Source organism: Onychostruthus taczanowskii, unplaced genomic scaffold, assembly GCF_017590055.1.
Source record: "Onychostruthus taczanowskii isolate IOZ18803 unplaced genomic scaffold, ASM1759005v1 scaffold6, whole genome shotgun sequence".
Taxonomy (NCBI): domain Eukaryota; kingdom Metazoa; phylum Chordata; class Aves; order Passeriformes; family Passeridae; genus Onychostruthus; species Onychostruthus taczanowskii.
Window position 1 is genome coordinate 8,727,193 of NW_024503679.1, and position 14,169 is coordinate 8,741,361.

Consider the following 14,169-nt stretch of genomic DNA (forward strand, 5'->3'; position numbering starts at 1 on the left):
GCTTTTTCCCAGCTCAGTGGTCTAGGGTGATATCCATGGAGGAATATCACCTCCATGGATAGTGTAACCTGCTCTGCTCTGATCTGAAGGGCAGGAAATCCACAGAGGATCATTGCTGCTTCACATTGTAGTTCTGGAACTGGCAATAGCTGTGAAGCCTTTTCTTCTAGCAGCATGGGACTGACAGCATAAGGACAGAACACTTGTGGGGAAGCACAATATTGGAAACACTTTCTGGGAAAAAAAGAGTTCTCAAAACAGTTCTTAGGAAAAGTTCCTGTCTCCCATATCAAATTTGTTCTGTGCTGGTACCTTGTTTTCATGGCTACTGCTAGCACAGTAGTCGGGTGTGCTGGTGTAACATCTGCTAGCTTTTATTTGGTTTTGAAAGCTCTTGAGCTTTTTCTGTCCCACAAGTATCATGTTAATGTGCCTTATATCCATGGCATGGATTACTGTGAGACTTCTGAAAGATTGATTGAAAATGGGAAAGTGCAGAGGCAGCTCCTCTTAGTGATACACTATCTTACACATCAAAAGAGCACAGATGAGAACATGAGAGATTGTAAAAACCCTCAGCTGGGAGGAGTTAGATAAACACTCACCAATGACCCGCCTGTTAAACCTTTTCCAGAATGTGTGAGTCTGAGAGATAAAGGGAGCTATAAAGGAGGAAGCAGCTGGCAGGGCACCAGACCAAACTGACCACAGCTCCCAAAAGGTTGTGGCCCAGGTTTGAAGAGCTGCCTTCCTAAGGAATCAGTATGGAGCCTGAGGAGTACAGACAGAGAGGTGAGTGTTCTGTGGCTCTTGCAAATAGGTAACATTTGCTCGTGGAAATCAACTGTTGTAGGGCTGTGAGTGATATCCAAAATTAGGATGGGCTATATGCTCTTTAAATGTGCACTTTGCCTTGAGACTTGGATCTGCTGAGGCAAAAATGTGTCCCAGGTTGAGTTTAAATGAACAGATTTAGAGTCTCTGGGTAACAGCCTTTTTGGTCTTACATCTAAGATGCTGTGGGAAAGCTGCAAAACTGTAATTCTGAATAAACTTGTGCTAAGGGGTAATGCAAAATAGCTTTTCACTGGCTTCACACCCTGAGACTGCAGTGGTACTTGGACAGTTCTGGAGATGGAGAGCCAACTTTGGTTGCAGGGCTGGAGGAGATTGCCTTAAAAGGTGGAGAAAGGGTGTGGAGCGATGCAGCTGATTTCAGAGGATGTGAAAATGGGTTTGCTTTAATGACAAGGAAGTGTAGGACATTATGAAAATTTAATTCCTGTGAAATGCAGAAAATCTGTACTTTCAGTAACCAAACAAACTGTACTTGTACCATGACTGTGTTTTAAAGGTACATTTGAACTATCTAGTGATGGAACTGAAAAAACCCTGTGAGCCTGTTTTAGAACATTATTAGATGGGACAAGTAGGGTGTAGGAGGGAGGAGCTGGGAGCAGTATTCCAATGCTATTGGAATCTCTGTCCAATGCTAAGGACAGATTGTGTGGAGTGTCTGTACTGCTAGTTAGTGTTTCCATAACTGAAACTGAAACCACTGGTTTGCCTCTTCCAGGGAAAGAGATGGTGGATTACATTTGCCAGTACCTGAGCAATGTGAGAGAGAGAAGGGTGACTCCTGATGTGCAGCCAGGTTACATGAGAGCCCAGCTGCCAGACTCTGCCCCAATGGACCCAGACAGCTGGGACAACATCTTTGGAGATATAGAGAAGATTATTATGCCAGGGGTAAGAAATAAAACATAATAATGACAGGAAAAAACCATTACTACCTGGGGTGAACACCAAATCCTGGGAATGTACAAGTTCTGCAGAAGATTGTTCTCAATAAATAAGTACCCAAAAATGTAGCATGGATCTTGTAAATATTATGTCCACAGTTGCATTCCTAACTATAATTTTAGGGGTTAGATTATGAGTGTATTTTTAAACTATTTTGTATATAACTCATATTTGCTTATAGGGAAACAAATTCAGCAGTATGAGAAAATCATTAGCTTCACAATGTCTCTACTGCTGAACCATATAGTCTTAATTTCAGAGATGTGGAAACTGGGCACAGCAAGGTGAAACAACTCTTGCCAAGCTTCATGCACATACAAGGCTTGTTTCCTGTGCTTTGAATGTAAAAGTCTGCTTCCTCTTGTACAGAGATACTGCAGATTCTGCTAAGGGAATTCATATTACCAAATTGCATGTTTTATGTAAGAAGCTTTTTCAAAGCCTGTTCTCAAACTTTTTTGTAGATGTTTGCAGAAACTTGATCTGATGTAGGAGAGGCAATCAGATTACATGTACTTATGCTGGTGTTCCCCACACCAGTTCATTCAGATGTATAGAAGGGTTTCTATAGTTGTAAATTGCTGTGTGTAGCTAGAAGCAACTTGTTGTTTGACAAAATGAGCAACTTTGTTGCAAGGATTCCCTTTATAAAGATAAATATTTTGATAAATCTTTCTGACTCTGGTCTTTCAAATGCAGCACAATATTCTTTCCTGTTCAGAATCTTTGTCTGCCTGTTTAATTCAGATAAATGCCTTTGCTGTTACTTGCAATTTATCTGTTAATAATACAGTGTTATCATCAGCTAGTGCTGCTCCCCTGTTGATATTATCTCTGCAGCTCCCTGCTGCAGATATATAGTTGCACATATTATGTTGCTGTAATAATTTTCTCTCACTTTAAACAGATAGGAACCACTGCATCTCATGCAAAGTTTTGTGACATTTTCAGACTGAATTTCTACATAATTCTGTTCTAGGTAGTCCATTGGCAAAGTCCACACATGCATGCCTACTTTCCAGCTCTAACTTCCTGGCCTTCCCTCCTTGGAGATATGTTGGCTGACGCAATTAACTGCTTGGGATTCACATGGGTAAATTTTTGGGGCTATTTTAGACATTCCTCTCCTGTGTGTAATATGCAAGAGCAGGTCTTAGTCATTCTTTCTTGTTCTCCGAGTCAGTACAATTATTTGTTTTAACCAACTGTATGTTGTTGCATAAATGAAAATTGTCACTTAAAACCAACCCAAAAGAACATATAAGAACAAGCATTACCTAGTAGTAAGAGGTGAATTAAGAAAATATACTAGAAATGTCTGTTTTCAAATTCTTTGCGTATCCCACTGAGCATTGTTCCTTTTCACGTGGTCTCAGTGCCAAGACTCTTACACAAGCAGTGTAAGCAATACAGCAGGCACCATCCATGACTGCAGGCTAGATTGGGCTCCATTCCAGTTCTCCTGCTCCTTTGAGAGAACACACTTCCTATTTTTCCTCTTCTGAAAATAATTGTTTGGTATCCTGGGCCAGAATATCTGCGTATTTTATTTCCTCCTGCAGCAGCTACAGAGCACCACTTGCTTATGACTCTGCACACCGCAGTAGTTTCTGAAGCCAGTGTTTTCCCCAGTGCCAAAGCTGCCCAGATTTTTAGATGTGTGTCTTTATGTAAGAAAGTAGAAGCTCATAAGCCTGTGAGAAATTGTTTGGTGTGGTGTCCATGTAGCTGTATCAGATTAGCTCATTGCCTCTCTTAGCTCTCAGCTGGATGAGGGATCTGTGCCCAGGGTGAAATACAGCCTGATTCTCCTTTTTCATTTTTTTCTAGGCCTCCAGCCCAGCCTGTACAGAACTGGAAATGAATGTGATGGATTGGTTGGCTAAAATGCTGGGCCTTCCAGATAAATTCCTGCACCACCATCCCGACAGTGTGGGTGGAGGAGTATTACAGGTAGGGGAAATTAGAGATGGCCTTATCAATGCTTGTTTTCAAGTGAATTTCTCTCTGGGTGATAGTTTTCCTAAAAACAAGACCAACAAAATTTTCTATATGGCTCTGAATCTAAATTTGGCATTATTTCCCCAAATTTTAGTATTAAATGTGGTAGATTATAGAATAGACATTGCTATTGCTTTTAGTGCTGTGTTATGGACAAACAGCAGCTATTCTTGTGGTCTTTTTAAGGATAAATGGGTCAGATTTAATTTCTTTAATCTGTTTCACGCCACCAAATTTTGTGCTAAAGTGATTCTTACATAATTAGAGAAAGAATCCTTATCACTATCCTTCTGCCACAGTCCTTAGCAACACAAGAAGTTATTTTTACATTTTCTCCTGTCTACTTTTTGTCTCTGAGAGGTGCAAGGTCAAGGCCTGAACTGTTACCTCCTTCCAGAAGGCGTAAGCAAGAGTTCCCTGGAATCAGTGCTGCATCTTTGTTGTCATAAGGGGCTTTGATCATGTTTGTACTTTTATGGTAAATACTATGTTTTATTTGTAGAACAAAAGGAAAATGTGGTTTATTTACTCACCAGAACTCAGTGCTGCATGTTAAAATATACAGCAGCTAAAAGGCTTTGTTTTGTGTTGCTGGCCCAGAGAGTTGCTCATCAGCTAACGACTCTCCACTGTGTCAGAGAAAAGCAGGAGTAGGAATAAAAGAGGGCAGCTGGGCACTTCACTGATTTCAGCAGATCCCTGGCAAAATAGCAATGAAGTAGCAGTTGCAGTAAATGAGCAATGTCTTTGCAGAGCACTGTGAGTGAATCAACCTTGGTTGCACTGCTGGCAGCAAGGAAGAACAAGATTCTGGAGATGAAGGTTTCTGAGCCAGACACTGACGAGTCCGTGCTCAATTCTCGCCTCATCGCTTATGCATCTGATCAAGTAGGTTCTTATGATTCCAAGGAAGACAAATTGCTTCTGCTGTCTCACTCAGCCTTTGCCATGTGAAGTCACATTTCTGTACAACAAGACAGGAATCCCTCACAAGCGTGGAGCAGTTCCCCTGCTGCTGCTTTCTGCTGATGGGGAAACTGAATCAGTGCGAGGCGAGGTTTTTAGGGTCCTGGCAGTCCTCAAGAGATTGTTTCACATGACTGAGTTGTGCATTTCCTTCCTGTTTTTCACAAAGCCTTGATCCAGGAACTATGTGCTGAGCTCATGCTGCTTCATCTCGCTTCATCTCGTGTTTCTTCCCAGCCTCCTTCCCCTCAGAGACAGGCATGCTCAAGGCACTGTTACCTAAATGCTGCTCCTGGCTGGGGGCTCCACTGTTGGCTTTTGCCAGCAACCTTGTTCTGTCCTTGGCCTCCTGAACTGAGCAGTTATATTCCCCTGGGAAAACTGCAACAGGAGAGACACTCAAGCTCTTTCTCTCTTAGTCTAACTAAAAGAACTGTATCTTGTAAGGTGTTTTGCTCTCTCTAGAAGTAAACACACTTGAGGGGATTTATCTTCTTATGGTAGGGAGGAGGGAATAAACTGAAGTTGATTCATTTCTAGAGCTGAGTTTTGATAAATGGCCTTCCAAACACAAGATGAGGATGCCTATTATTATATTTTAGAAACCAGTAGCCAAGTAAATGAAGCATTCTTTGGAATTACAGTGTAAAATTTCTTACAAAGAAGAAGCTTTCAGACTTGTATTAATAGGGATTACAATAAGGTCATTATCTCTGTATTTCTTGCCACCACTGTCTTTCATAAAGCCATAACTTATCACAGCTGTTCAGCCTCAGAGCTTGAGTTCTTACTGTTTTTCTTATTTTAAAGGCACATTCCTCTGTAGAAAAGGCTGGCTTGATTTCTCTCGTGAAGATAAAATTTCTGCCTGTGGATGAGAACTTTTCCCTCAGAGGTGAAACTTTGAAGAAAGCCATTGCAGAAGACAGAAAGAAAGGCCTAGTGCCAGTGTTTGTATGTTCAGCTTTCTGGTTGGGGGTATTGACATAGTGTTATATTCTTAATGTCAACATGAAATTACATACAAAAAATTTCTTTTTGTGTCAAAATACATTACCTGAAGATTTCAATGTATACAAGAATTTCTATTTTATTAAATAAAAAGTTTTAATGTTTTGACTGCCTGCAATAAACTGCCCACTTTTAAAGTGCTGCATCCATGTATTAAAAGAAACCAAATCCATTATAACAGATTTTTTTTTCTAGGTTTGTGCAACTTTGGGGACAACTGGTGTCTGTGCTTTTGACAATCTCTCAGAACTGGGTCCAGTTTGTAAGTGTCTCTTTTATTTCCTGATTTTGATCTATGAAAGTATCTAGAGGATACTCTAGTATCTAGAAGATACTCTTAGATTTTTTATGCCAAAATGAAGGAGAGCTGAGTGTTCCAGACATGTCTTAGGGATGGTTGAAGTCAGTACAAGACTGCAGTGATTTCTCTAAGATTTAGATTAGGATGCTAAAATACATTCTATTTGAGATGGATGAAATTTGCCAACTGATAAATCTTTAATGTGGTTATTCAGGAAATACAGGCTGTGTGGTACTGTTGTAGGATGGACACATTAATATTTAATCTAGCAAAGGGGTTTTGAAGGTAGGTTCTGGTAGGATATCCTCTGGATCAATCAGTATCATAGGTAAATTTGACATGGTTCCAAAGTCTATTCCAGCATAAATTCTGACCAGTAGCTGCTGAAGACCTGAGGAGCTTTCTCTTATGGGTCAGATTGTGCCTTCTATTTCTGGGTCCTTTTTTGCTTGCCACTATGTCTTTATTTTAGCTTTGTGCAACTGAGGAGTACTGGGGAATTTCACTTAGTGAAAGGGCAGGTGAGAGAACTCAAATGTTGAAAAGACTCACTCACATGAAATATGGAATTGTGAGTTTTGTTACAGAGTCCACCTGGTTTCAGCATTATCCTATATTTTGGCATTATGGATTCACACCTTTAGAATAAAAGTAGATTGTCAATTGCTTGTCTGCCTCCTCCAAAACACTGCACCTGGTTTGCAGAGAGGAGAGATCAGCATGCACTTTGATTCCCTATATCCCTTACATAACAACAATCTCAATTCCAACAGGTGATGCTGAGGGACTCTGGCTTCATATTGATGCTGCATATGCAGGAACAGCATTTGTATGTCCTGAATTTCGATTGTTTTTGGATGGAATTGAATATGCAGATTCCTTTACTTTTAATCCTTCTAAGTGGATGATGGTCCATTTTGACTGCACTGGGTTTTGGTGAGTATAGTCAAAACACAAACAATGCCAAAAGGATAACATGCAAATTGCAAAGTTTTCTCTGCACTTACTTTGCTAAATCTAGTTCCTCCTACAATCCATAGGGTTAAAGATAAATATAAGTTGCATCAAACCTTCAGTGTCAACCCTGTCTACCTCAGACATGCCAATTCAGGAGCTGCAATTGACTTCATGGTAAGTTATTATTTAAACTGATATTTTATATTGCCTATGAAATTTTCAATCAGACTGTGAAATTCCTCTCACATTCTGGAGTATGCTTATCTTATAGCTGGTCTTACTACATAAACCAAATTATATGGAGATCCTAATGCACAGAAAATAGCAAAACTTTGCAGTAAGCCCTGGTTATGAAGATTAATTATAAAATTGTTTTCAGATTGAAATATTTCAGATTTTTACACAAGTGCAGATCCAGCCTTGCCTTTCTAATGCAAAGGGTCATTTCTGTTTATTGTATTGCTGAAGTAATTCCTACTGATGCCATTTTGGCTGAATTTCTTGTATCTCTGATATATAATAAAAGAGAGAAAGGAGTAAGCAATGGAAAAGCCATGCTCTGAAGCAGCAGGAGAATGAATTACATTTTTTCTTCAGATTAAGGTATTCATAGGAGAGCTAAGAGGCATTTCACTGCAGATACATTTTACAGCAGATTTCAGTACAGTAATACAAAGAAATATTCACTGCCAATTATTTCTGCTATGATCTCACCCTAGTCCTGAAAAGATAATTGTTTTCTTGAAATCAATAGTGCTTTTCACTAGAGTAGAGAGAGGGTAGGATGGAAAAAAGGATATTGAGTCCCTCTTGTGGTTAAATTGAATTCTGCACGTGACTGTGCAGCTTCCCTAAAATATTCCTTTGCATGTTTTCTCACTCTTTTCCTTGAAGCAGGTGTTACTTTGTCTGGAACTGTCTACCTCAGTGTCAAATCTTGCTGTTTATAATTGATTTCGGAAAATGTTCAGGAAATTACAGGAGCTGAAGTGAGCACTAGTCAGTCCTAAAGTGTAAATGGCCACATCTTAAATTGATTATGCTCTTAAATGCAAAAAGTTGTTGTTATAAGCTGGTAATTAATTTAAAATTCTAAGCGTATCTAAGCCATAAATTAAGGGGAATATCCAAAATCTTATTTTTGCAAATAATTGAAAAATATGGGGTCACAGTGTTTCTTTGATGGCTGTTTTCTAGGCTTAGCAGATTTTCAGTAATATGACACTTCATCTCAAGAGAGGTTTCTGACCTGAGTCTGGAGCAAGAGATGCAGCAGTGGAAGGGGAACTCTCCTTTGTTGTTTCTGCATTCACTGATGCACTGTTCTGTTTTCACAGCACTGGCAAATTCCACTGAGCCGTCGATTTCGTTCTTTGAAGCTGTGGTTTGTGCTTCGTTCCTTTGGGGTGAAAAAGCTTCAAGCTCACGTCCGACAGGTGTGTGAGTTACCAGTGTGTTATGTTCACTGCTTGGTGGGTGAGATTAATACACTCAGAGATGCAGAGACAACAGAGTAACAGGAGTCCCCTCATAAGCAAAGCTTGCATGGGAATTCTAAATGCCTGCTGGCTTTACTCTAAAATAATCTGTGAAGATTGACTGTAGACAAAACATTTCCTGTCCCCTTCTTGATAGCACTGGACAATGGAAAGGGACTTGGTCACTGCCTTCTGCACTTTGCTGAGCCATAATGCGGAGAAGCTTTCTTTGAGGTCAAGTGGCAGCTTTTTGGGAGGGAGGCTGTGATGAATAACTGAACCCACCACTATGAAAATGTACAGGCTTAAGTCTCTGATGGAGTGTAAATATGAGGAGTCACATTGAGGATCAAGGGTTGCTGCAAAAAGACTAATATGAGAAGGCACATTCTCTTTTCAAACCTCCTTCTGAAGATCCCTATGTATAGGCCAGTTACTCATGTTCATTGTCAAGAGTTTGGGCAAACAGAGACAGACTTTAAAATTCTTAGCTTTGATGTCATTTTTCTGTTTGCTCTTATTCATGAATTGATGTGTTTTAGTAAGGAAAGGAATTATTTTTAACTACCCAGTTTAGCATCTTACAAGTGGGTTTGTGACAAACAAATGGATAACTTTTTTTCCCCCCTTAATTGTAGGGTACTGAAACAGCCAAATTCTTTGAATCCTTGGTTAAAAGTGACCCACTCTTTGAAATTCCTGCCAAGAGACATCTTGGGCTGGTTGTATTTCGCCTAAAGGTAAAGACTGACCCTTTTGCATGTCCCTTTGTAATGAACAGACCACAGCTGATCTCTCCCCAGACATTAATAACTGTGAATATGTTTCCATTTAAGAATTTGTGATTGCAATTCTTAGATATGTTTAGATGTCACTGAAAATTCTAACTATAGTATTTTTTTATTATTCATATTTAAAACAGGGTCCCAATTGGCTGACAGAAAAACTCCTGAAAGAGCTAAGCAGTTCTGGCAGGCTCTTCCTCATTCCAGCAACCATCCATGACAAGTTCATCCTTCGCTTTACTGTGACATCTCAGTTCACAACCAGGGAAGATATTCTGCAGGACTGGAGCATCATTCAACACACTGCAGCCCAAATCATTAGCCAGAATTATGGGTTGCACTGCATCAATTCTGGTGATGGGGCAGGAATCCCCACTACAATAGTTCAGCCTTCTTCTGATGCCATTAGCAATGTTCCTCAGCTTTATTTAGATGGAGGGAAATACAAAACACCTTCCAGAAAAACAGTAGTACAGCCTAAGAAACTATCAGTAAGTCCCAGTAAGTGTGTGATTAGTCAGCAGGTGAAAGGTCAAGAGGATCCTCTGGATGACTGTTTTCCAGAAGATGTCCAAAATGTTACCAAACATAAGTTAACCTCTTTTTTATTCAGTTATTTCTCTGTTCAAGGCAAGAAAAAGACAGCACGTTCCCTTAGCTGCACCAGTGTGCCAGTGACTGGTAATCTGGAGCAATGTAACCCCAAAGCAGCAGCCACTGACAAGAAGGAGTCTCATGCAAGTGCCAGAGTTCTTTCCAGGCTGCCTGAAGACATGATGATGTTTAAAAAAGGTGCCTTCAAAAAACTAATTAAATTCTACAGTGTCCCAAGCTTTCCAGAGTGTAGCATTCAGTGTGGCCTTCAGCTGCCTTGTTGTCCTCTGCAGGCCATTGTTTAACAAGTAAGAGAGCTTGGTCCTTAGAAAGAGAACCAAAGTTTGCTTATTCACATGCAATACTACATGTTCTTTTGTTCAAAATGTAAACCGTGGCAATGACCACTGAGAAAATGCCTGTGCTTTTACTGGTGAAAACCTCATGTATTTATAGATTAAAATTTCAAATAAATCTTATAGGCCTATAACATGAAACCTTCTGTTTTGTAGACTGTAGTAAAGAAAATGCTAATTTCTACCTCACCAGTCCTGTTAATGGACAGTTTCCAGCTGGTAGGCTGGAACCACTTTGACAAAGTATGCTGGCCCCAGGAGGTGATAAACAATCTAGGTCTCTATTTGCACCACTGGTTTTTGGTTTGTTGTGGTGTTTTGGTTTTTTTTTTTTTTTTTTTTTTTTTTTTTTTTTTTTTTTTTTTTTTTTTTTTTTGAGGAGTGGGTTTTGATACCTTGACTTAAATTCTCCAGACTGATGTGAGGATCTGTGTGTGCAGACAATGCCAACATCAGTTTTGAACAGTGCAAAAAGAAGGATATAACCTCTCTAAGAGATTTTGCTGCAGCAGGGCAATTTTCCCAGAGTTAAACACAGCAGCCCTGCCAGTCCACCTGTTCTAATCAGCTGAGGGAGGCTTTGTGCAACCACGTTGCAAAACAGTTGCCCTTGCAAAGCACCTGTGGCCTTTCTCAGCATTACCTAAGGTCTGTAAATCACAAATGCATGAGGAAAGAGAGGAGGAATGATATTTCCTTCTCTCTCATAACAGAGAACTAAAGGGGCATTATAGATTAAGGGGTCTCTATACAGCAAACAAATGCTTTGCTACAAGAGACCAGTGATTTATGTATATAAAAAATTGGGGGAGGGAGAAAAATTTATTAAGGACAAATTTACATTTAGGAATAGTACAGTTGAGTCAGGAAACATGGTGATTGATGGACTTTATTCTGGGAAAGCACTGCTAGATGCTCGCTGCTTTCCTTCTTTTTGTTTCCAGACACCTACAGTCACCCTCTCTTGAAGGCAGTGCACTCAGGCAGATGGATCTTCCCTCTGATCCAGAACAACTTTTCCCAGGTTATATGAAAAATAAACCTGGTTAATGTCTAGGCCTTTATACAAAATCAGCTAATCTCATCAGCCAAGATGCAGTAGTTCTGCTTCATTAAGACAATTTCATAGTCACACTTTATTTCTGCTAAAAAATCAATAACCATGTCTCATATCACTTTTAATAGTGCTATTAAATCTTTCTGTTTACACAATAAAGAAATAAACACACAGTGAGGATGGCAGTCTCTTTGTGCCTAGTCTTAGATGATTAAATTTATATTCAGCAATAGGAAGTACTGTCCTGAGTCAGACACTTGTAATTTATAAACATATCTAATGTGCTAGTGAGTAACAAAAGTGTGGTAGAATTTTAGAAAATTATGGAAAGGCTTTTCCCCCCCTTCCTGTCCTTTCCTCCACCTGTTTCTTTTATTATGTAATTTAATAGTATTTTATTAGACACTAAGAATCTTTTAAAATATATATTGACTTTTTAACTTGGAATACTTCCTTGAAAGGATAAGACTTTTCTGTCAGCAACAGACTAGAATGTTCATTTATGCAGAACAAGCATGTTGGCTCTATGTCTTTCAGGGAATACAGGGCAGAGGGCAATGCAGTAGATGGTAGAAGTCAAAGATGAGCATGGAATGCTGGAGTTGCAAAACACTGCTTCAAGGAGTGATTCAAGAAAGAAATCTGAGCCATTGAGCAAAGATAAATAATGTGCATAAATTGCAAGGAGACTGTGGACCTGATTCTCTGCCCTGGCTTATGGTTATCATAAGGTGCTACAAAGACTGATTGATCCCTCTTTCCTTACTAAATTCTAACTGCAGTTCTGCTACTGTGACATTCATTTTATGCTCAAATATTTTTGGAAATAAGGAGGAACTGATATAATTGCAGTGATCCAAACCATCTATGAAGCACCTATCAGTAGTTACCCCATGCAAACAATAGCTTAAGTGCATCACTCTTTAAACACTCACATTAACACTTTCACCTGGGGATCACCTGGCTTGGGTTAGGACAGTTTGGCTACAACACCCCCAAAACTCACACTACCCAAAACACAGGTCCATAGGTTTCTGGAGAGCTCCTCCTTTTTGGTGTGCAGCTGAAGTGCTCACATAAGCACATAAGGTAAGTGTTTTCTCTATCCATTTTAACAGAATGTCAGTTAATGGATGGCCATTCCTCCCCTATGCAAAAGAATGATTAATTCAAGCCAAAAGCTCCTTTGTTTTCCTTGAAAAAAGTTAATGTTAGTGTGCAGTGAGAGATTATAGACCTCATTAGGAAAGGTTTTTGTTGGGCTTCCCCCTTTCCCTTTATGGTTAGATTTTCAGCAAAATGTAACAAATGTTCCCTGTTATTTAGTTAGCAAACAACAAGAAAAGTTGTTTAATGATGCCTGTGGCACACTGCACAGCTTATGCAAATATCTAATGACCTGGCACCCTAGAGGTAAATAACCCCCAATAAACTTTCACTGAGATAAATAACCCTTCAATAAACGTTGAAATCCATATTTTATCGTAGAGATAAGTTACTTTAATGACATAAAAACTGTGTTATTGAATTCAGCATAGTTATTTCCTTAGTTACTCAGAAAACTTGAAGGAAACTCCAGGAATTTCACCCTTCTGACTGGACCTAGTGACCAGGACTCAGTACTTGTCGGTTCTAAACAGCCATTACTGTGAATAAGGATGGCTTTTCCTTTCTTACTTTTTAAAAAATAATTATTTTTCATTTTATATTTTGCTATGTGCCACTAAGGGGACAAATTCCTTCTCTCTTTTTCAGCCTTCTACTGCCTTTTTTTGTCAAATCTGATACTTTCCAGCCCAAGGTGAGCGGATTCAGGTCATTGATCTGCCAGGAAAGTTTTTGACTGCAGACTTTCTTTCCGCTGCAGGATAAGTTCCCTTTGCTGCCAGATGAGCTGTGGCCAGCTCTAGTGCAGCCCCAGCCCTGGGTGTGCAGGAGGGATCCCTGCCCTTCAGGGGCTCAGACCTCCCTGCAGCTGGAGCCTGAGCCCGAGGGTTCGGGTGGCCAGCCAGGGCTGCCTCTCCTGCTCCCACACTGCTCCCAGGAGCCAGCCTCAGAACACATGGGACTGTGTCAGGAGCTGTTCAGGAAAATTAACTGGTTTATGCCTAGGATAAATTTGGACTATCACTAGGCATTAGCATTTGCATAAATTAGAGGGGTTTTACACTTCTCCTATAACAGAGTTACTGTTTCAAACTGGTGCCACAGGAATTTTTTAGAAGTTGCTTCACAGCTGTAAACACTACAGAACATTTTTGGGAGGTTCATATGTGATGGCAACTGCCTGGGAAAAGTAGGAGAAATTAGTAGACCCTGTTAGCTAGAGTCACAGACCGTATTTCCAAAGCATTGCTGAACTTCCATAACTAATTCCAGCTTCCTGTGTGTAGCAGTTTTGTGCTGTGGTCCTTCAATGGACTTTCTGAAGAAGTTTTTCTGTGTAATCTTTTCTTCTTCAGTTACATCTCTGACTTTCTAACATGGGATGTGGCATTAGTTCTGTAACTGCAGCAGGAAGTTGTAATCAGCAGCCTGGAGAGCTGAAACCCTCATGCTTATTTATTGCGAATGTAACATTTTGAAGGGCCATTATCTGCCTTATTATTCAGGGCTAATTTGTTTTAAAACTTGTAAGTCTTCACACAATGAATATTTGGTTTGCTCAGCAGCTTTTGCACAATATGTGTGCAATGCTTTTCTAAGCATAACCTTGACATAAACATTTTCCACTGTTCTCCAGTACATGTTTCTCACAAAGTTTTCAGCTCAAGGCTTTTTTGCAGGTTTTGCCAAAAGGCAAAGCCATCTTGCTGTGATCCACGAGATGTCACCAGAGGGCAACAAGTAACTGGAAGTT

At 39.9% G+C, this 14,169-nt stretch overlaps 1 protein-coding gene across 1 annotated transcript; it reads left to right on the forward strand.

The window, feature by feature from the left end:
• Nucleotides 1–616: 616 nt before the first annotated feature.
• Nucleotides 617–10,414, forward strand: HDC (histidine decarboxylase). Its single transcript, XM_041418984.1, has 12 exons — nucleotides 617–792; nucleotides 1,577–1,749; nucleotides 2,783–2,896; nucleotides 3,634–3,756; nucleotides 4,558–4,692; nucleotides 5,581–5,724; nucleotides 5,977–6,043; nucleotides 6,856–7,018; nucleotides 7,123–7,213; nucleotides 8,377–8,475; nucleotides 9,156–9,257; nucleotides 9,440–10,414. Exons 1-12 carry the CDS (start codon nucleotides 765–767, stop codon nucleotides 10,199–10,201), a joined length of 2,001 nt encoding a protein of 666 aa, XP_041274918.1. The 5' UTR covers nucleotides 617–764; the 3' UTR covers nucleotides 10,202–10,414.
• The last annotated feature ends 3,755 nt before the right edge of the window (nucleotides 10,415–14,169 follow it).